The sequence below is a fragment of the Podarcis gaigeae genome (assembly GCF_964106915.1).
Source record: "Podarcis gaigeae genome assembly, chromosome: 14".
NCBI lineage: Eukaryota > Metazoa > Chordata > Lepidosauria > Squamata > Lacertidae > Podarcis > Podarcis gaigeae.
The window spans coordinates 3,953,807-3,977,180 of NC_139690.1; the positions used below are offsets into that span (position 1 = coordinate 3,953,807).

Consider the following 23,374-nt stretch of genomic DNA (forward strand, 5'->3'; position numbering starts at 1 on the left):
CTTGTCTGCAACCTTTGGGTGAAATGCTGCAAGTAAATAAATAAGCAAATAAATGGTTTGGCAAGAAGCTGAGAGCTTTCCCCAACAACTTCTCTTTCTATGAGTGTGAGGAAGTGTCTAGAAATGCAAGCCAGCAAACCTGTTTTTATTTATTTAGCTGCTGAATTTATAAGCATCAGTCCTTGGGGGAATAATAGAATCAGAATCGTAGAGGTGGAAGAGACCCAAAGGATCCGCTTGTCTAACCCCCTGCAATGCACAAAAGCAGGGAGCTTAAAATCAGCTCGCACTTTAGGAACCAAGGTTTTTGCTCATGCAGTTTTGGAGCTATTGAGAATCTGGCTGCTCACATACATAGTGTTACGATTTATTATGGATATTAGGGTTATTATTGCACCAGCCCTCTACCTGGTGCAAAGAATGAAAGAGGTCCCTGCCCAGAGAGATTTCCATTTTTATATTTGGCAGAGGTGAGATGAACGGAAGATGGAGATGGGAGATGGCAGCTGGCAGCTGGCAAAGACATTTCAGAACCTGAGGTGGACCCCACCCTACCAGGGAAAAAAGGATGAAGGAAGGTGTACAACAGTAACAAAGGGGAAAGATATATTGACATTGGGATTTGCTGCCTCTGTAGATCCAGTTGCCTGAGGCAGTTACCTCACTTTGACTCTTGAGTGGGCCGGTCGTGGCATCTGGGGTAAAAGTGGTGGGGAAATGGGCATTTAAGTCAGCTGCATAATGTGTGGGCAGGCTGTACACTGCTTGAACATCACATGTGAAGTGTGCAGCTCAATGTGTGCACGCCTGAGCTTCTCTCCACCCCGTTGCCACCCACTCTCCTTTCTCTGCCTCCTTTCTCAGGCTTGACCCAGGAATGGCATTGCAGCTGGTGGCGTTGGGCGTGGGCCTGTCTCTGCAACTCCCTCGTGTGGGAGCCAGTCGTGGGGCACCTTTTTATGCCCACTTAAAAAAACGCACCTGGGGCCATGGCCCCCTCAGCCCCTACACCCCTAGTTCCAGGCCTATTTGGGAGCAGGGGATAAACATCCAGAAGGTGCCATGATAGCCACCCTGTTAGAAAGGGGACCCTAACTAAGCTGAAGAGCTGGGTGGAGAGACACACACACACACACACACACACAGAGAGAGAGAGAGAGAGAGAGAGAGAGAGAGAGAGAGAGAGAGAGATGGCTCAGACTACTAGAGCAGAGGGAGGCAGGGTTGTTCTGCTCCCTTCTCAGAGCTTCTCAAGAGAGAGATTGCTGGGGCCTTTTTTGGCCAAGAAGCAGAGTGGGCAGTGGGCAGGGCTCCTTTTGTTAAACTATGGAACTCACTCCCACAGGAGAGAGTGACAGCCACAAACCTAAACAGCTTCCAAAGAGGGTTAGACATGGAGGAGAGGGCTATCGGTCATTAGCCATGATGGTTATACTCTGCCTCCAGTTGGAAGCAGTTGATGGAAGCCACAGGAGGGGGGGGCTCTTGTGCTCTGCCCCTGCTTGCTGGTTTCCCACAGTCACCAGGCTGACCACTAGGGGAACAGGATGTGGGGCAAAATAGGCCATTGGCCTGATCCAGATGACTCTCTTAGGTGCAATTTGAAGGAGGGCTGTTTGGTGCCGGGACAGGAATGTGGACATGCTGCTGGTGTCATGGGCTGGCTGGATGTGAAGGAGTGGTGGGAGGAGCCAGCTGGGGACCACCCCCCCAGGGAAGAAGGCTTAGAGCCCAGGGAGTGGGGGTGGGACATGATGAGTGGTCAGAGGGAGCAGACTGGGAGGAGGAGGTGTCAGAAGCTGAAGAGGTGACAGGGTTTAGTGAGCAGGAAGAGGCTCTGTCAGAGGGCAGTCCAGAATCAGAGGCAGCAGTGGCAGCTGGAGAGGAGGGGGGCCAAGAGGCAGAGTGGAGTCAGGCTGCTGAAGAAGCCAGGGATCCCCCCCCCCTTCCTGCAGTGACCAGCGTCCCTCCCCACTGGTCTCCCTGAACCTGCAGAGGTATGAAGAAGGCAGAGTAGAGACAAGGTGCTGGAGTCTCAAATTGCTTGGGAAGGACCTGGGGGAGCAGGAGACTTAAAGCTGCAGGAAGGCCTTGCAACTGCCTCATTGGGGCAAGACCTACTGGGCAGAGTTGCTGTGCTCACTAGGCCTGAGCTGTTTTGTTTCATTGAATAAAGAATTAACTTCACAGATGCCTTGTGAGCTTTTGCTGACCTGCTCCTAATACCCATTCTGACTGGTGGGTTGATAATCAGAACATCCAAGTCCTTGTTCCATTTCTTTTCTCCATTTCCCTTGTTTTCAAAGTTCACTGGACACAGAGTAATATCAGGAGGAATGACTGCCCCCCAGCCACCTTTGAGATATGTTGGTTGGGGATTCTTTCATTACTTCAGTGCCTGCTAAAAACTTGCATGTTCACCCAGCCATCTCTAGGCTGTTAGATTTTAGATGGTTTTATTGCTAGAAATCTGTAGGCTGTTCTGTGGTTTCAGTTACCACAGTTTTAGTGTTGAAGATGGATGTTCTTTTATTTACACAGTGTTGTGTTCAGTGTTAGACTAGACCTATGGAAATGAATGAATGGGTCTACTTTCAATACAATATTTGCTAGTATTGCACCCTGACCAAAAAGCAGATGGTGGTGAGCAAGGTTGGCACGATAAACATGTAGAATTTTATAGATTATTATATTCTATTGCAAAGCTGGGGCAGGGGAGAAACTGAGGGCAGAGCCAAAAGTGGGTGGAGCCATGAATGCAGCTCTTCCCTCTGGGTGGCAGCCCAGCCATGGGAAAGCCAAAGACTGCTATCCCCACCCCCACCGCTTTTTCTGGGCGTACTCAAGGGTATGCAGTGCCAGCGCTCCACCACCCACCCCATGAGTGTGATGCTTACTGTAACAACTTCGTGGTTCTATATAAGTTCTATAAAAAAATAACACTGCCCACATCCCTCCAACCAGGCAAGCAAGTAGCATCATCCAAATTCAAGACACATTCCAGCCAGGCAAAAGCACCCCCAGTGAGGGTACAAGGGCAAGGCCAATGAGAGGTGTGAACAAGGGAAGAGTCCTGGCTAGAAAGGGCTGAAGGGTCCTATTCGGCCCACTGGGTTTGAGGTTCCTTGCCCCTGCTGTCAAAGGCTACTGATCTGGTCCATAGGTTTGGACACATCTTGAGATACCCTTACCAAACTTGACATGAGGGTGCCCAATATGGGAGCAGCAAGGGTTCCTGAGGTGGGGATGGAGAGCCTCATTGCCATTTGGATGCCAGCACCATTTTGAATCAAGATGGTGGACCAAAATGTCACATCTGCATGATTCCACCTGTCTGGGGGCATCATCAAACTTGGCATGAGGGTTCCCGAGAAGGGGGTGAGGATCTACATCAGTGTTTGAGTACCAGGCACCATGCTGAATCCAGATGGCAGACCAAAACATGATTTTACCCAATGTTTGGCATAGAATCATAGAATTGTCCTGAGGATCATCTAGTTCCACCTCCTACAATGCAGGAATATGCAGCTGTCCCATACGGGGATTGAACCTGTGACCTTGGCATTATCAGCACCATCCTCAAACCAACTGAGCTACCCAGTCATTTACATGACAAGTCCAAACTCATAAATTCACCATCCATTTAAAAAACATAGTATTTTTTGGTTTCTACAAATCCCTGGGCAGCACCCGGCACTCCCCACTAGTCTACCATAAATTAACTTTCATCTAAAGCAAAGCAGGAGTGGTTTGGATTAGTTCCTTAGAATCACAGAGTTGGAAATTACACCCCAGGGTCATCTAGTCCAACCCCCTGCAATGCAGGAATCACAGATGAAGAATGCCTGACAGATGGCCATCCAACCTCTGTTCAAAAAACTTCTGATGGAGACTCCACCACCTTCCAAGGTTGTCCATTCCACTGTCAAACAGTCTTACTGTCTGTTGCTGTGAGATGGGAGGCTACACCAAATGGGAGGGATGTGAAGTAATTTTTTAAATATGCACAGAAGGGGGAGTGTCTGAATCCCACATGGTAATTATTGTTACACCAGGAAACTGACACTTTCCTCCTCTGGAAGAATGCACAAGAGCACACTGTGTTTTTCTTAAAGTAAAAATTCCATTTTATTTGGCTTTCCAACAAGAACATTGCACACAAAAAGAGGCAGAATCTTCCACTGAGCATGTGAGGATTGCCTCCCTCTCCTTCTCCCTCTCTTTGGAATGTTAACTCCTTTGGCCTGATTACTTCTGCTGAGATTAGCTACTTGGGTAAAAGCCAAGCAAAGCCTGAGCCAAGGGAGGGAATAATACAAAAACAACCAACAGCATCCGCCTGGAGTAGACAGGATAGGGAAGATGAGTTAGCAAAGGCTATCGTGCCAATGGCTCTAGTTCTGCAAAGGAGATCAGGGCTGAAGCGGGGTCAAAAAAAGGGGGGAGCATATCTCGGGGCTGGAACTCTTTCCATTCCCATCACAGTTTTCAATCTTCTCCTCCGCACAGGTTCAGGAGTGCCCGCTGGTAATCGCCCTTTGTGTCTTGCTGTAAGGGGAATAGAAGGAAAGAGACATTAGGCCAAAACTCTCACTGTCAGGATCATCAGAACCCCCAAAACGATACAAGAAAGAAGGGAGGCTTCCATTCTGCGCCACTCCATGCAGGCAGCCATAAATTGTCCTGCTGTGTTTTTCAAAATTCCCCATGTGTGTGTTCTTGCACCATGCCAAGAATTTCAGGGCATACTAGCAAGTTGGGGTGGGGGAGGGATTCCAAGGCTTGCGATGTACAAAAGGGAAAAACTGTTTTGTGGGGGTGGATTACCGAAAACAGCAGAATGAAGACTGAGTATGCTCAGTGGTCACAGAAGCCTGGCTTGGGGCGGGGAGAGAAATGGGGAGTGGGAGAAATGGAGTGGCTGGGATCCTGAGCAGAAGCACGCCACACGGCCAGCATGGAATCGTAGAGTTGGAAGGGACCCAAGGATCATCTAGTCCAACCCCCTGCAAGGCAGGAATATGCAGTTGTCCCTTACAGGAATCAAACCTGCAACCTTGGCATTATCAGCCCCATGCTCAACACAACTGAGCTCTCCATGGGGTGATCTGATACTGTCTGCTCTGCTGTGACTGACAGGAGATCTGCTGCAACATGGTCACTCACCTGGATGAAGTAATACAGGGACTTCCCATATTTCCTCTTGAATTCACTCTTAATTTTCAACATGTCCACCTCACTGCGGGAGACCATAATCCTGATCAGGATCTTGTCTCGGGTTCCTTTGCCCTGAAAAAAAACCAATTATTTTCCACAATTAAACTTCGCTGTTTAAATCAAACTTGATTGTTTGCAATGCATTTTTTGGGTGATGGGAATTGTTAGCAGTCAGTAAAATAACACAGATGGAATCCAGAGAGAAAAGAAATCCTAATAACACTTTACTGGGGAAAATGAAAAAAAGCAACATATAACTTGAGGAGAGGGGAAAACCAGAGCTTTCTTTCTTTTTTAAGGGCAGGCCTTGTTAAAAGCAGGGTTAGGTTCAACTTAACATCCAGGGAGAAATTCTCTCACAGCTACACAGTCAGAGCATATGCATCTTCACCAAGGATCATTCAGCCTCCTTAGTTGCTAAGCAACACTTCCATACTTAATGAAAAATGAATTAACCCTTAAGTTGCAAATGGAATGATCAAGCCCCACTTGAGTCCTGACCCATCTCAGAATCCAGACTGAAAATAGGCATGGTTTCTGGGAGTGATTTAATGATATGACAACAATGTTATGGACATTTGGTGCAGGAAGCGGACACAGGCCTCTGGGGGGCTCCAAGAGAAATCCCCTCAGATGAGCGGGAGGCACACAGGATCACTGAGCAGGAGAGCTTGTGAACAGAATTAATCTCAATGGTGATTGCATAATAGGAGGGTGCTTTGGTGAATTGTGCCCCAGACCTGTGTTTGGGTATTTTACCTTCATTGAGTCGTACAATCGGTCCGCAAAATACAGCTGCTTGTTCTGAATGCACTGGACTGTGGAGAAAAAAGATGGACATGGGGTTAAAATACACACCTGTAATCAAACTATTAAAAGTTTAAAAGTAGATAGCCCCCCCCCACCGCCAAACACATTTCTGCTCCCTCCTGCCAAAAGGATTCTTTTGCTAAACAATTAATAATATCCAGTTTTTAAGCACTGCAGTGTCAGCCAATCAACATGGATTTAACTAATGGATATGAACACGCTCCTCTTAGGTTCCTAACCTTAAAATAGCCCCAGCTGGTATACACACAAACCCCCCCCCATACCATTTAAGAATTAGTGCCTGAATTTTTTCTCTTCCCTCCCTTTCCCAGTCCTTTTTAAAAAAGCTGCTGGAGGAGGGGAACGGAAAGGGGTTCTCAGAACAGCCTCCCGGCAGAGAGTGGTACGGGCGCCCTGTCCAGCCCTGAGGAGGCGCACTCCTCCTGTCCAGGCAACCTCAGGTGTTTTGTGGGGTGGAGTCACCAATAGAGCTCCTTGCCAAGGGCACAAGGGACCCTAGGGACACCTCTGCCCAGGGCAAACCAGAAGCACCCAACTCCTGACCTTCCTCAACGTCCTTTGTGATAGTCAACTCCTCTTGCCTCTATCCATGTACTCACCAAGATTAACGAAGGCATTTTCCAGGTCTCCTTTCACTTCCTTCTTGATGCTCTCCAGCATATCGTAAGGGCTGTAGCTCTTGTACCTCTCAAACACTGCAAAGTTTAGTCAATGGAAACAGAAGGGTCAGGAGAAAAGAAAGTCACGCAGCGCAGAATTAAACTGTGGAACGCACACCCACAGGAGGCAACAAGGGCCACCAACTGGGATGGCATTGAGAGAGGACTGGATGGACTTGTGGAGAATAGAGCTATAAATGGCTGCTAGCTATGACAGCTATGCTCTGCCTCCATGACTGAAGAAGATTGGACCCATTCATGCAGGTGAAGACTACAAACCAGGATGGACATGCTCTGCCTCTACCTTCAGAAGCAGTCATGCTTCTGAATACAGTGGTACCTCGGGTTAAGTACTTAATTCGTTCTGGAGGTCCGTTCTTAACCTGAAACTGTTCTTAACCTGAAGCACCACTTTAGCTAATGGGGGCTCCTGTTGCCACTGCGCCGCCGGAGCACAATTTCTGTTCTCATCCTGAACATAGCTGTCAGCTTTTCCCTTTTCTTGCGAGGAATCTTATTCGGAATAATGGAATTTCCCTTTTAAAAAAGGGCAACGTTGACAGCTATGATCCTGAAGCAAAGTTCTTAACCCAAGGTACTATTTCTGGGTTAGCGGAGTCTGTAACCTGAAGCGTATGTAACGCGAGGTACCACTGTACTGGTTGCTGGAAACCACAGGAGGCGAGAATGACTCTTGAGCTCAGATCCTGCTTGGGGGTTTCTTACAGGGATCTGGTTGGCCTCTGAGAACAGGATGCTGGACCAGATTGGCCCCTTTGGCCTGATCCAGCGGGCTTCTCGTATGCTCTTAATCCGTATGCAAAGCATATGTTCCCCCTCTGAGCTATGGGTGCAATCGTGAAACCAAAGATGAGTAGTGGAGCAAATCCTTGCTTCTCCTCTAGTCGTAACCTGGCCAGCAGAGAAAGCCACAAGCAAGTGAAAAGGAGCCTCCATCATCAGACCTGAACAGGTGAGGGCTTCACCCACCCACACCTCTGGAGCGGCCTGGAGTTGCATGTTACCTTTCTGGAGGTGGGGGACACTCCTTTCAGTCATGATGTTGATCCACTTGGGCACGTCCGTTCCCTTTCTCTTCACACCAGCATCATACAAGTCCTGCAGTTGGGATGAAAAAGTTTTGTGTCAGACACCTGGCCACTGCCATGGCAGCAGAGTTACAAGACTCCCGGCACTTTTCCTCCAAAGCACCCACTTACGGATAGTTTCACTTTATTGTATTGAGAATATTGCTGGGTAAGTTTGGATCGATAACAGGCTTCCTCAACCTTGGCCCTCCAGATGTTTTGAGACTACAATTCCCATCATCCCTGACCACTGGTCCTGCTAGCTAGGGATCATGGGAGTTGTAGGCCAAGAACATCTTGAGGGCTGAGGTTGAGGAAGCCTGGTCTATAACCTGGCTATCAGCAAGGGCTCACAGCAGGTCAAATACTTCTGGAGCGCATGAGCACTGCAACAGACTGAGCATGTTGTGAGCTGGTACAGTTGAAGTGCATTTGTCTGCTCAGATACTGTGGAACAGTTGATACTTTGCACACATGGGGAGGCCGGAGGCAGCTTTTCAACAGGCCCTCATACAAGGTGAAAAGAGGTCAGTATTCAGCATTACTTACCCTGGCATCTTGATCAATCAGCTCGTAATCAACTACGGAAGCATCCTCATTTCTCCTTCCCTTTTAAAGAAGAAAAACAAGCACTTGTTTCAGATATACAACCACTGAACACTTCTTGCTCCAGGATTCATTGAGAAGAGAAGTAAGCAGAATATTACGAACTCTCTTGCCTGGACTTATGGACTGGGGACAGCTTTACAGTCATGAGGACTACAGCCTTTGATATATCTAGTTATGAGCTGTGGACATTAGGGAGCATCTGTATTTTAGGTGTTTCAACTTTTGTACCATTTGTTGCAGATCACTGGAGCTTGTTTCTCAGAGCACATACTGACATACTGTGGTAATATAATGCTAGCGGTGGTTGGTCGGCGGGGGGGGGGGGGGGTTGACATTATGGTTATTGGCTCTCAAGGGTGAAGTGGATCCTTAAGATCTGGCCATAAGAGCCATAAGAGCTAATTTCAAATTCTGTGTTGCATCCCTTACACATTTAGGCCACAGTCATTTATTTATTTTATGAAATTCATATGCCATTGGATTCTAAGAAAAAACCTCAAAGCGGTTTGTAATAATAATAATAATTCTACACTGCCCTTCCTCCAAGGATCACAGGGTGGTTTACGATATAAAAATATATAACATTACTTATCTTTATGTGCCAGGCAAAAACATTCCTTTTCTCCCAGGCCTTTGTCTAATTAAACAATCTACGGCCTTTTAAACTGAGTGGGATGTGTGTTACTGTTTTTGTTTGTTACTGAAACAATAACACACATACACTCCTCACAGTTTAAAAGGCAATAGATTGTTTAATTAGCCAAAGCCCTGAGAGAAGAGGAATGTTTTTGCTTGGTATCTAAAGATGGGCAATGAAGGTGCCAGACAAGCCTCCCTGGGGAAATAATTCCACAAGTGGGGGGCCACCACAGAAAAGGCCCGTTCTCAGCTTGTTACTCTCCAGACCTCTTGGAGAGGAGGCCCATGAAGAAGGGACTTGGATTGTGACTGCAGGGTCCGGGTTGGTTAATAAAACAATACAATTTTCAATGAAGACATTTAAAAGCATCTATTTAAAACATTCAAAAAATAACTAAAATCAGTGATAAGCTAAAAACAGATTAAAACATACAATACCACCACTCTGGACAGGTTTGTCTAAACAAAAATGTTTTTAGCAGGTGCTGAAAAAGGTACAGTGCAGGTGCCTGTCAGATGTCAATAGGCAGGGAATTCCAAAGTGCAAGTGCTGCCAAACTAAAACATCGAGTTCTTACCATGACTTGCAGCAAACACTTAAGTTAAAATAACCAGAGGAAAAAGGGAGCTGGACCAGAAGAGTCTTACCTTGGCTAAAGCCACCATCAACTTGCGGAAATCGCCAGATGTATCTGAGATGATGTCTTTTTCCAATTCAGTCTTGTACACTAAAAAAAAAAAGAAGTAAAGAAAGATTGGTAAAGCAGGCTCTATTACTAACATTTCTGAAGCCCAGTTCAGCCATAGTGAAAAATCATGATTTGCTGTTACAAAAACAAGCCCAAAAACAAGTTTTTTAGCTATCCACAGTTAGAAGAAAAGTTTCCTGAGTTCAGACAAAAGAGGAAACTACAGTTCAAAAATTAAACAAGAAATTCTCACCCTGCCCTCCTTCACATAGAATAGGAATAAACTGCAAAACCTCTGCTTTCAAACCACAGTAACTCATTACATACGAACTCTGGAAACTGTGGCTTGTCCCAACTGTGGTTTGTTAAAGTAGAATCAAGCTGTGACAGATCATGCAAGCTGGGTGCCCACATAGGCTTGTTTTTACAGTGACAAAAAAGGTTCGTCACTATGACTGACCCAGACTTTTAATTTCTGTTTTCTGATTGTTTTCAAAGAGATCATTCTTTTTCCTTTTTCTAAGGGACTGAGACTTGCTAAGCAGAGATGTCTGGTTGTGAAAAAAATGGTAAGGATCTTGGAAAGCAGGGCAGCAAGAGACATTGCAAGGTGCTTCATTTTCAAAGAGCGTGAAGTTAGGAACCCTCAACCAAAAATAAAGGACAGCAAGAAGTCTCATAGGTACCCTAAAGACTAAGACCCCAAACCCTTGGTTGCTTTTGTTGCTTCTAACTGGCAGAACAATCCTGTCCAGATCCACTCAGAAGCAAGTCCCAGTTACTTATCCTCTGGAAGCTCAAGCCAAGTTGTCAAAAGGAAAAGCTGGGCTTAAGACCCATATACATGTTTTCTTCATCCTAGATCTCAGTGCAGAATTTGGCCCTATGTGGAAGTCAGTCTTTGTATGAAACAAAAATCAAGTGTCCAGCACAAGTGTCTGTGAAGGTCTCAGGAACTGAAGAGGGCATCCTGTGATCAAATATTCATGCTTCTGTAGCACATATCCCTCTCTGTCTCTTCCAGTGGCTTCTTGTGTCCACCACCCCCCGGACTCCCCATCTCCACAGGACCCTCCTGAACCTAGAACTGTGTGGGGTTCAGAGTCCTTCCAACTAAAGACGCAATGGCCTACAGAACTTTCATCAACTCACTTGTGCCCCACCCATTTCCTAAGACATTAAAAGCCCCAAGCACTACTCATTATGAAGCAACATCATCACATAAATATTTATTTTAAAAGCCAATTAATGCAGCCACCACCAGCTTTGCACAATCTCACCTCCTCCTAACTCTTGCTTCGTTAAAACAAGGAAGGACTTTCATGAGATCTAAGAATGGCCCAGCAAATTAGGCACTCTTTCCCTACCACTGCATCTGGTGCGAAAATTGAAATACTTTGGGACATTTTACACCTCACTTTTAGGCCTGAAAAAATCAGTTACCCCTGCTCTGTTTTCTGACATTTATACCGTACATTTCTTCTGTCATAGAACCTAAGGCAGCATACATCTGGTTCCCAGGAGGTCACCCATCCAGGAACTGACCACACACTTAGCTTCAGCAAGGCAGTGGCCTCACATGCCCTGAGTACTTGGACCTCCCTGACTACACCTCTGTGGCTGCAAATTATTACCACAAAATGCTTGGTGTCGCTGGGCCCATCAATCAAGGTATCATCAGGTCAATCCTCAAATCATTCTGAGGGCAATTTATCTAAGGACAGATCCACACCATACAGCCCTCCTGGTCAACTTACTTTCCCTGTAGGCTCTGTTGATTGCGTGCAGCTCTGGGTTTGTCCGTGAACAGATTATCTCAATGAGCGTGTCTTCGTCAGTTCCCAGACCCTGAAATGCAAGCGGAAATGGACATCTTGATAGGTACACATACTCAGTGAGATGAGATTTTAACAAAAAAAAGTGTGGCTTCTGCTTGTTATCAAAATAGAAATGTTATGAGGGAGTAGGGCCAGCCCAAGGCATTTTGCTGCCTGAGGCAAATTACAAGATGGCACCTTCCCCTCATTCCTCATACAGAAGCCAGCTAGACTGAGGCAGTTGACAGGTACTGCCACAGCGACCATGATATATCATTCTCCACAGCATCTGAGGGCAGCAGGCTAGCTTAGGGGAACACTGGCCCCCAATATATGCTGCATGAGGCAGTTGCCTCACTCTGCCTAAAGGTAGGGCCCTGTGAGGAGAATATCCTACTCAAACTGCTTTGAACAGTCAGTTTCAGAATACAGTACTGCTCTTGTTTGCTGCCTTCACTGGAGAATTGTGTCCTGTTCAGACAGACCAACAAAAATCTATTCCAAGGCTGAAAATGAATTCTGAAGGAGAGCACTCACACAGGACATTCACTGCCTTCACTGGTTCCAATTTAAAGGAGAGGTAGAGCTGGGTATCATCCACAAACTGGTGAACACCAAGCCCAAACCTCCTGATGATCTCTCCCAGCAACTTCATATAGATGTTAAAAAGCATGGGGGGAGGACAGAACCCCGAGACACCCCACAAGTGAGAGCCAGGGGTCTGATCCCCCCCCCCACTTTCTGGTCATGGCCCAGGAGGAAGGAGCGGAACTACTGTGTAACAGTGGCCCCAGCTCCTAACACACACACCCCAACGGTCCAGAAAGATACCATGAATAATGGTATCAAAGGCCGCTGAGAGATCCAGCAGAACTAGGAAACAGCTTTCACCTCTGTCACTAGACTGCCAGAGATCATTGACCAGCGCGACCAAGGTGGTTTCAGTCCCATGATGGGGCCTGAATCCCGACTGGAAGGGAGCCAGATGGTTCGCATCCTCCAGACATGCCTGGAGTTGTTCAGCAACCACCCACTGAATCGCATTGTCCAGGAATGGAAGGTCTGAAATTGGGTAATAATTGGCGAAAATGGCTGGGTCTAATGATGGTTTTTTAAAGAAGTGGTTTAATGACTGCTTTTTAAAGGGGGTTTGGGAAGACTCACTCACAAAAATTCACCACCCCACAAAGCCTATTGCGGGATCACTTTTATGAGGAGACAGGTGGTCGGTTTCACTTGTCCAAGCAGCCTGTCCACATCCTTGTAGGTAACAGACTGAAATTGATCCCCTACAACTTGGGATTATAAGCCGAAATGAACAGGAAAGATTTTCACTCTATAACAAGCACAGTGCCCAGACACACTGCATCTCAAAATTGTTTTCACAAAAAGAAGGGGGGGAGCAGGAATCAATATACAGGGGAGCCTTTTAAAAATAGACGAAGACATTTTATTATCCCTGCTAATAGCAAAGAACAGAAATACGTTTTGCACGACAGACCAATATTCAGATTTCATATATTTTGAACAATCTGAGTGAGTTCAAGGGACATATATTATAAAATATAAATTTCAAAGTGTGAGGGGTTTTTTTAATGATCAAAGTTCAAGATTTAATCAGCAGATTTTTCTCCCTTGCAAGCTGAACATATAAAACTGAATACAAAAATACGGCTTTGAACTAAAAGTTGAATTAACTGGGAGTAAAGTGTAAATCAATTATGAAGCTGTTAATACAATAAGAAAATTACTAATCCACATGAAAAGGGATCAGGTGTTAATTAAACTCTTTGGGAACTCAATGACCCGCCCTGGTACAGTTCAGTCAAAACAATCCCCGCCAAAGGCCTGGAAACAAGATCGTTAATTTTTGTTCCGTTCCAGTTCCATCAGGCATCATTTATAAAGCAGCTCTGGCTGCAAGGATGTTGGAGAACTTTTAAGGAAAGAGCATAATTAAAGAGACTTATTTTATGTGCCTCTTTAACAAAAAACAAGAATAACGTAACCTTTGACTTCAGAATTAGATGCATAATTGATAAATGAAGTGCTTTCAACCATGTTACTCATTTAATTTCCTTGGTTTTCTACTGCAACATGGCTCTAGGGACTAAGACAGAAATGAAATAGAAAAGGGGAGGGGAACGCCCTTTGGAAATGATGGGGAGCAAGATACTTTTCCGTGTCAAAATATTTAAAATTCAACTCCAGGATGAGCAGCGTACACTGGGGAGTCCATGCGGCCCCTCGCAATGCTCCCGGTCTCCCACTCCCATCCGCCACAGCCGATGTTCAGGAGTATTGGGAAACCAGCAATGTCAAGGCGGCCACACCTTCTGCATCCCTTGTAGAAACTGAGCTTGCCACATGTTCAAACTGCTGCTGGATTGTAGTGCCACTGGTGGTAGTGCATGAACAACAGAATGCTCCTGCACATATATTTCTAGCGTGTAGGAAACGAGATGTTGGGGAGAAAAACTGTTGCCTTGCCTTCCTCCTGACACGCTAGTTCTCCATTCTATTGTTCTCCCTGTTTAAACTGTAAGTTCCATGAGACAGAGATCTGTTCATTTGCTCATGTCAACATGCCATGCAGAGAATCATAGCATTGTGGAGTTGGAAGGACACAAAAGGGCCATCTAGTCCAACCCCCTGTAGTGAAAGTTGTGACAGTGTCTTTTTTAAAAAAAAAATTAAATATTTTTTGATTTACAAAAGTGTGTGCAATATCTTTCTCTCGTATTCCCCCCCCCCATGTAACATTTTTACAAATCAGTTTCATTTGTTGAGACATTAGTAAGAAAAGGGGGAAAGAGGGGGAGGGGGTCGAGGTGGGGGGGTCGGGTGGCAATGTTTCTATTTTATGTTGTGACAGTGTTGCAAAAAACAAATACTGGGAGTTTTCTAGCCTGTAAGGAAGGACAAGAGCTTCCACAATTGTGACATGGAAGCCCCCAAGATTTCAAAGGCTGGTTGTTTTTCAGAAAACATGTTTTACATTGTTTGCTCTCCAGTCCAACTCGAAAAGATTTTTCAAATAGAAGGTCCGTGTGGCACATGGTGATTTGGGTGAGGAACAAGGAGGCCCAGATTCAAATCGCTGGGTGGTCAGGGGCCTGTCAGTATCTCCCAATCTGCCCGACTTTGCAAGGCTGTCGTGAGGATAAAATGGGGGGTCGACTTTCCTAAAACCTTGTCCCAGACACAGGAGAAGGATGTGCAGTGGTTGCTCCACAACATAAAGAGAAGTGCCAGTCGTGATAAATGTGTAGAAAAAGGGCTAGGAAGCATTTGAACAAAGCTTTGAGGCACAGCTGGCTACGGCAGAAAACAGTGTGGCAAACTGTTAATAAAGAAGTTAAAAGCTCCATTTGGCAACAGTGCTGAGCTGAGACAGCAGAGGGCAGCATTGGATAAAGAAAAAGAGGAGGCAGAACTCTGTGTACTGACTAAAGCAATCCAGGAGTGCGGGTGAAGTTTAGGGGACAGGAAAATCAAAGTCCTGCCCGTGTCGTGAGACCGAGGAGTGGAGCACTTCTACACGAAACAGATCGCAGGCTGGAGAGCTCAAGAGTTGATCTTTACAAAAGATGGCATTCAATTATGTTCTGCTCAGAGCAGAGCCACTGAAATCAATTAACCTACATTTGTCATGCCTATGAATTTCAATGTGTCTACACTGCATAGGACTTGGTTGAGTACCACCCACAGGACCAAAAATGCCTAACTGATATGATGGGCTTGAGTGAGGGGCGGTAATGGAATCCCTTCCATTTCAGTTTCTCATTTTCCCCAAGTTTAAAGTCAGTTTGGCCCATTTCTGCATCAGTTTTGAGATTTAAAAAAAAATGCACAAAAATTTTGTGCAATACGCAGGCTTTTTGCAAGTCATTTCCCCTGGCATAATCTGTTTTTGCATGTCACCTTCACTAATACACACTTTCCCCAAACATACACATTTTTGCGTTGGAGAACAGCATCACAAAATTAGGAGAAGTGCGAATTTTGAAACATGTCAGTTCAGTTCCTAGTTTGGAAGCTGAGAATTAGGTGGGGACCAAAATCTCACTCCCCCCTCCCTACTGGCATTGGCAGCTGAGTGGTGGTGGGGAAACAACAGATCTTTAAAGAGTCAGCATGCTGTAGCGGTTAGAGTGTTGGACTAGGACCTGGGAGAGCAGGGTTCAAATCCCCGCTCGGCTGTGAATGTCACAAATCTCTCTCAAGTCTAACCCACCTTGCAGGGTTCTTGTGAGGATAAAGTGGGGAAGAAGAAAACCACATGTGCCCCGTTGAGCTCCTTGGGGGAAGGCGGGATATAAACATGATGAACAAATACTAATATTTCAAACACTAATTTTAACAGCAACTCCAACGCTCACTGTTGTGGGTCCTGTTCAGTGTCGACAGCATACAGTGATCTGAGTTACATGGGCAATCTAGGTGCTGAAACGTGGACAGCATCCTGAGCTGAGTGATCTTGATCTTAGGGTTGTGGATTCAAGCCCCACGTTGGGCAAAAGATTCCTGCATTGTGAAGGGGGTTGGACTAGATTATCCTTGTGGTCCCTTCAATAAAGGAAGGTTTTCTTAGACAGTGAGAGCTGAGAGATTGAGAAGGGTTTCAAGTGATGGAGACAAGCATCAAAGATGAACCTTTTGGGATTCCTCATTTCACATACCTTCATGGACGCTTTCAGTTCAGAAGCATCATACTGAGCCGGTGTTTTCAGCAGACCCAGGATAGTAGTCTCCAGGTGCCCAGACAGAGCAGACTTCAGAGCTGCAGAGAGCTCCTGAAGACGGGAAAGAGGGTCACAAAGTTAGTACCTATTTCAGATATCTGGGTGCTTGCTCCTCTGAGTGACTGAAGTCTTTAAATCTGTTGTTTTTCCCTACTGATTTGCAGGGGAGACACAGTGGTCTTTTGGAAGTGATCAAAATCTTTCTATTTAAAGGTAAATGACAACCCAATACCTTGTTATATTCTACCATCCAAGAAGGTAAACAAGTTTTGTGTTAAAAAAAAAGCAAGAGAACATGTAATTTTGAGCACACAAACTAAATTCACACTCATAAACCTAGTAGGAAAGTGTTCATTCCGCACGCAATGGACAGATTTAAAGGAGACAAAAGATTCTGTGGGGGGCAAAGACGATTTAAGTGGTGGGACATTTCCCTCTCTTTTCTCTCTCTCATAAAGTGTAGATCCCCAGCCTTCAAAACAAACAGGACAACCTTCTTGATCCCAAAGAACATTAACTGACTTGCCATTTGCAATGTCGTGAAGAAAACCCAGTGGAAACATTTCTTCCCCAGGAAACTCATCCAGGAAAAGTAATCTCCTATCCATTTCCTTTCCCTCTACTCCTGACTCATATTTTTCCACTGAGGAATTGGATGGTTGCCTGTTGACACTGTCTCTTAGAATCCTTTGGCATTTAGGCACTCTGCTTAATTGGAGGTTTGGCTCCGATTGCGGAAAGCCAGGATGGAACACGAGAGACCAGCTAACAACTGTGAAAGTGAAAACGATCGTTTTCTATATGTAGCTGAAACCAAGTTCTCCCATGCAAGTCTTTCACTGAAATGTACAACAGCCCTACAGTGGCCACAAGCCATGACAGCTGTAGGCTCTCCAGTACCGGAGGCAGTAGCCACTGGATACCAGTCGCCACAGGGCAACATTGGGAGGGAGGTGCTTGTGGGCTTCCTGTGGGCATCAGGTTAATCGCTGCAGGAACAGAACGACAGAGCAGATGGGCCTCTTGGTCTGATCCAGCAGCCAGGCTCTTCTTATGAGCTACTGAGTCAGGACACAGCAGTTCTCAGAGAGAATGAACTAACACCACTATTTTAGTGATATCTTCTGTGGGGCTCAGTTCTGTGTGACAACACACCAAACCACGTTTAAAAGGAAACTCAAATTCTATCTACTTTTACTCATTGGACAGTATTTTTAGGTCACTGTTTTGGGCAAGCTCATCCAAATTGTGGCTTACAGAATTCATTGCTACAAGGTATGGTGATGGCCGCTGGCTCAGAGGTCCTTAAAAGGGGATCTGACAAGTTGATGGGAGAAGGAGAGGTCTACCTCTCGCAGTATAGTGTAGCTTTTGGCCTCCTTCAGTACCTTCTTAGTTCTCCTCTGGTAAGCGAAGGCGATGTCCTGACGCTGCTCATTGCTGCGGTTGGTCAGGATGTTGACAATTGTCACTTCATCTACACCTGCATAGGGAGAGAGAAGGGGGAGCAAACAGGTCATTGGCAAGTGGTCTGGATGTTGTAGTTTCTGCAAAGATTTAAAAGGCAAACCCGGGGCTAGCTGGGTTTTCAAAAACAGTGTCCCAATCCTAAAAACTTTCAGAAGATTACAAAAAAAGCGCAACAATGCACATTGATTGATTTGCAATATTTATAGCCCACTCTTCACTGAATATTTTCTTCTTTTTGCATTTCTAAAAATTTCATTTTATAACGTGTATAAAACAGGGAGAACAGTTATAATAACAGATGGAAATGAGATACAAGTTATTACATTTTTTTACATTTATTTTTGTTTCACAAAATTTATATACCACTTGAAAGTAATAAAACTTTAAGGCTGTTTGCACTTTATCTATAAAGCTCAGACAGCACATATAAAAGTTCTCCAACCTTTTTTCTTTACTCCTCAGATTGACCCTGTGTGGTTGATTAGTTTGAGAAAAAAGCAGCTGGCCCAAGCTTACCCAATGAGCTTTGTGGCTGAGCAGAGATCTGAACTTGGGTCTCCGTAGTCTAAGACACTAACCACTAGTGGTTACACACTGTCTTCAAAGAGCATTCCACTAGATGCTGGCTGGGACAAACATTTCAATTTTTCATTTTTGCTTTTTATTTATGTACTTAAGCCTAGATTGGGATTGGTTTGGTTTTGTAACATTAAATTTGTGCTTTGTTTGCTAAATTGTTGGTTTTTCTTATTTTGAATTTACTGACACGTTCTGTATTTTGTATATTTGTATTTCCAGTGTTCTTTGTTCTAATGATTTGAATGGCTGCTGTAAGCTGCCTTGAGCACAACTCCTTTTGGGAAAGCAGCATATAAGCAAACTCAGTCAATCAATGGGAACTGTAGTGGGAGGATACAAGGTTAGCAACTGGCTTCAGGCAAATTGTCCATGGACCATATCATGTCCACGTGTGTGTACATCCCCTAGCACACACCACGGACACTTTACCTAATGTTCCAGATACAGAGGTGGCCCTCCCTTGAGGCAAGGTGAGAGGGGAGTGCCATTAAAGGTGGCCCAGTGGGAAACAAATATGGAGCCATGGAACACCGTCCAACAGGAAGAATCGCTGTACAGTGGTACCTTGGTTTAAGAACAGCTTAGTTTATGAACAATTTGAATTAAGAATGCTGCAAACCCAGAAGTAGGTGTTTTGGTTTGTGAACTGTGCCTTGGAATAACAACATGTTTTACTTCCTGTTGAGTGTGTTCCCTTTGTAAATTGACTCCCCCGCTGCTATGGGAAAGCACGCTTTGGTTTAAGAACGCTTTGGTTTAGGAACGCACTTCCGGAACGGATTAAGTTCATAAAGTGAGGTACCACTGTACTGCAGAAGCCCCCTGGAAGGAACAGAAGTTGTGTGAGGCACCACCTCAGTCTTCCTAAATGGCTGCTTCCACTGTCGAGGTCTAGAAAACCTTTTTTTTTTTTTTTAAGTCAAAAGTATCCCCGCAATCTACGGAAAGACTACTACCATGCAGTTTGGTGGCTCCCATTCATTTCAGAGGGTCTTACGTCAAACGTTAACTTGTGAAGGAAGGATGTTATTTAGGCTTTGCTGCTTGTGGCAGCAAATATCTTGGGCCAGGCTTTACTGATGTGCTGGCATTTCCTGGTGTTGGATTTCAGTCCATGCGGGGCTGTGGTCAGGGGGTGCTCAGAGGATCCGCCTGTTCTTGCAGGGACATTTCACACAAATGGCAGAATATATGAATCACTGAAGAAAAAGATGACTCACAGAGCATTTGAGGGGTGCAGTAGAAATAAGCATGAGAGACACAAAGTGATGACTAATACTGGATTTCAGCCAGAGCAACCCTTTGTAGGGTGGGTTCAGCTAGCCACAAACTCTCAGCCTAAACTCCTGAGAAGGCTGTTGCACATGGAGAAGAACTGCCATCCAGTTAAAGAAACCTGAGCTGATAAATCAACTAAAACTCATATGGTCATTAGCTCAATTACATTTAAATAGGAGGGTTAAAAAACAACAACTCAATAACCTCTGTTTTTAGTTTACTGATATATGAGCCATAGCAGGTGCTGCTTCCCTGCTGGGCAAGAGAAAAAGAGGAAGCCTCTGGGCACCTGAAGCTTTCATAAGTGCTTGTATTAAAAGTATTTTAAATGTTTACTCCCCATTTTAAACTGGGGGCATTTTTTAAAGTCAGTGGTGGTGGTGGTTTTTATTGATCAAATGCTGATGCCTTAGAAAACAGAAGTACCCACATACACTGCTACAAAGAGACAGATTGGAATGGACTGCAAAAGATGATCTCTGAATGAATACACCATCACATGGCTAACTAACACAGTTTAGATACCACCCTTCATCCAATTCCAGGGCAATGAGCTACAAAAAAATAAATTTATGCAAGGCATAATAAAAATTATAACAGACAACAATTTAAAAGCTTTATGCAGGCTAAAGCTTAGACAATTTAAACTGCCCAAGTAATTTTCAGTAAAAAAAAACGCTTGAGCCTGCCATCAAAAGGATAGGGTGCAACTGAATCCCTTCTCATGTTCTACTGCTGGTCATCAAGTGTAGTTAGATGCCTGTGTGCACCGAAGACTCTTCACTGCCCCAGTGTATATCTATATAGATCCTCTCATTCATTCATGGACCTGCATCATGCTGGGCACTTTTTCCAGTTTCAACCATGTCCAAACCACAGACAGGGAGACCCAGCTTAGTACTGACAAAGAGCAGTTAAGGAGGAGTGCAGAGCAGGTGGACAGGAAAAGTCACTCTCCCCAAGGAAGAATGCAGAATTGTGCCACTTCCAAAGTCTGCAAAGATAGTGGGACAGGCTGTTCATTCTTCTGGCTTATGTGGAGCAGGAGGTGAGGGTTGGAAAAATCCCTTTGCATTTCAGGGTAAGAGGATATCAGAAGCAAGATGCTGACTCATAGCTGCTGAGACAGGGGAGGGGCAGTGAGCTGTTCAGTGAAGAATAGAGCTCAGAGTTCTTCTTTTTCAGTCTTAAGGGAAGGAGGGAGTTCTTAATCTCCTATTGCAGTGCTCTGATCAATCTGGCAAGCAGAAAAGACACTTTTGTCCACTGGCTAACAGATGTGCCTTGCTTTGCTACTCTGTGGTCCATTGTGGCTTCAGGGTAAGAAGATTCCTGCTAGATCAGGCCAAGATCAGCGCCGTGATCTTACAGTGGGAAACCCACAACAGGATTCAAGCACAAAGGCACTCTTGCCTCCCTGTGGCTTCCAGAGACTGGTATTTGGATGCACTGCTTTCTCCAACTGTGGCGGCAGAGCACAGCCATGCGGTTAGTAACTAGTGAGAATTACTGCGCAGGCCCACAGCCTAACAGAAGGCATGAAGCTGAGGCATGAAGCTGGCCTGCAAAGGGGAAGTTCCAAAGAGGAGAGCTCCTGTAGCTGTAGCTGTGAGCTGTAGCATCCTTTTGGGACATAGGTGTGAGATGAACTACTAGCCAACTTCCTGTAAAGTGATGGTTTGCCCTCCCCCCCTCCTCCTCCTTCAGGTGGAGCCTCCTCCAGCAGGGAGGAACAGAGCCTCGCCTTTGTGGCTGCTTGCGTGGCCAATTATCTTTTATATCAAAAGGTTCACATGGGAGATGTTTCCATTTGACATCTCACATGCAAAAGGGCAACTTACACTTGCCACGCCCAGGGGCATGCCACAGCAAACGCCTTGATCTAACAAAAAAAGAATAACAAGGGAGGTTTGTAGACTTTCTCCTCTTTCACTAAAAAATATAATGAACCTGAAGCAAGGAATAGGAGAAGGAAAAAAGATAAAGATTAGGGCTGTGGGGTCCAAAGAGTATTTTTCCTCCCCCACCACACTGAGGGCCAGAAGCATGTTCTTTATTTTTAAAAACGAAATTTCAGGCATCTCAGAGTGCTTGACAGATGCATGGTACATACAAAGCCCCAGAGCAAAAACAGCAGGTGTGCTCTCTTTGATTTACTCCATCAACACTTCTCTCTCATAAAGTTATGTTTGACGGTGGCAAGTCAAGGACATGGCAGCTGCCAATGCAAGATAGAGGGTCTCCCCTGCCCGGCCCTACCTTTGGTCTTGATTGCGGTTTCGAGGGCTGCAGCATCGCGATCCGCATCAAAGTTCCCATATGCCTTGACTGTGGCGTAGGCGCTTGGAGGGAGAGCATGCTGTGGGAGAGAAGAGGAGAGGGGGGAATGAGCTTCCATACTGGCTCCATTAAATCAGCAGCTCTGTTCTTGCAAGAGGAAAGCCAGCCTAACATCCATGGGGGAAATGGCACCGTCTTCTCACCTGACAGGGCTACTTTCTTATCTCACAGAACAGACCCAATGCATAAAACAAAGACAGGACCAGGCCTTCCTGGACTCCAACTCCCATCAGCCCCAGAAAGCAGATGGCGGTGGTGATAGGAGTCAGTCTCCTCATCCCTGATGTAGAAGAACTTTGCCTGTGAGCTGTCTTATGGGTCTTTAAAAAAAGCAAAAAACTTTCTATTTGTTTAAATAAGACCACCCACTTCAACAACACACTAAAACAACAACAAAAGCCCAAATGAAAACTAAAAATTAAACATACACATACAAGGACAAGTTTGAGTTGTTTCATTCACATCCCCTGAAAAAAAACTTGTTCTCATTGGTGTTGGGAGAGAAGGAACATTTAAATAAAAATATATGTTTTAATTATCAATACCAGGATATTGTCCTTGAGTACTGTGATAGTCTCATGTGCAGCTTAAAGGTAACTGAATTCCAAATAGTTGTTATCTGTGGGCCACATTTTTAAAAAATCAGAAAGCTGTGTACAAATGCATGCAATAAATAAATTCTGCTTCTTTAAAAGTCAAAAACAGAAACGGTGCAATGAGGCCAGCAAGACCTGCAAGAGGTGAGCCATGTTCTTTTCCACTTGCTTCACTGCCAGGAATGGCACAAAATATGAGGTATTGCAACACAAAAATAGGAAACTGCCATCACCCCAAGATCCCTGAGGCAAGGTTCCTTTCCTTTTGTAAGCTTTGCTCCAGGGAAAAAGCACCTGTGAGTATTGCAGCTAAAAGGGCCAATGATCAGATGGGGTGAAAGGAAAGCGGGGTTGTTCTTGTTCGTATTAGGTATTTTGTGCTTTTGTGTTGTGAACCACCAAGAACTACGGATGAAGGACAGTATCCACAATCAATCAATAGCAACCTCCAAACACAGAATTGCCACCCATAATTCCTCCTCTCCAGCAAGGCTTGTGAAACAGGTTATTCAAGCACAGCCTTTAAAAATGTAAGACTCTCCTTTAAAAATGTAAGACTCCAGGTGGAGGGTGTAAACACTCCCCCCCTTTTTTTTTACTGAACTACCACCTCTTGGCTATTCCCACCTCTCTCAGCCAAGGTGGAAGCTGGCCTTTTGCTGGCCTATGTGCACCATAGACAGATTTTCCAGAAGATTCTGCTCCTTTCTGATGCCAAGAAAAGCAGTGAGTGGAAAAGTTTAATTGCACCATGGAGAAGCTGAGAACACTCAGAATAAAAGCACATTCTTTTGCTGGCTTATCATCGAACACGTCT

The 23,374-nt window shown here is 45.1% G+C and overlaps 1 protein-coding gene across 3 annotated transcripts in view; it reads right to left on the reverse strand.

Annotated features, from left to right (window-relative positions):
* Positions 1–4,103: 4,103 nt before the first annotated feature.
* ANXA2 (annexin A2) overlaps positions 4,104–23,374 on the reverse strand; it is a 32,878-nt gene continuing 13,607 nt past the window's right edge. For 2 of the 3 annotated variants that reach the window (XM_083712848.1, XM_083712849.1), the window contains exons 3-13: positions 21,881–21,980; positions 17,683–17,777; positions 16,232–16,345; positions 11,490–11,580; positions 9,692–9,771; positions 8,345–8,404; positions 7,733–7,826; positions 6,648–6,743; positions 5,977–6,035; positions 5,167–5,289; positions 4,104–4,548 (exon numbers count right to left, since the gene is read on the reverse strand). In XM_083712848.1, the coding sequence (XP_083568974.1) occupies positions 4,489–4,548; positions 5,167–5,289; positions 5,977–6,035; positions 6,648–6,743; positions 7,733–7,826; positions 8,345–8,404; positions 9,692–9,771; positions 11,490–11,580; positions 16,232–16,345; positions 17,683–17,777; positions 21,881–21,980 (972 nt within the window). In that variant the 3' untranslated portion in view covers positions 4,104–4,488. Of the gene's footprint in view, positions 4,549–5,166; positions 5,290–5,976; positions 6,036–6,647; positions 6,744–7,732; positions 7,827–8,344; positions 8,405–9,691; positions 9,772–11,489; positions 11,581–16,231; positions 16,346–17,643; positions 17,778–21,880; positions 21,981–23,374 lie in introns of all 3 variants that reach the window. The other variant, XM_083712847.1, reaches the window with a different exon arrangement.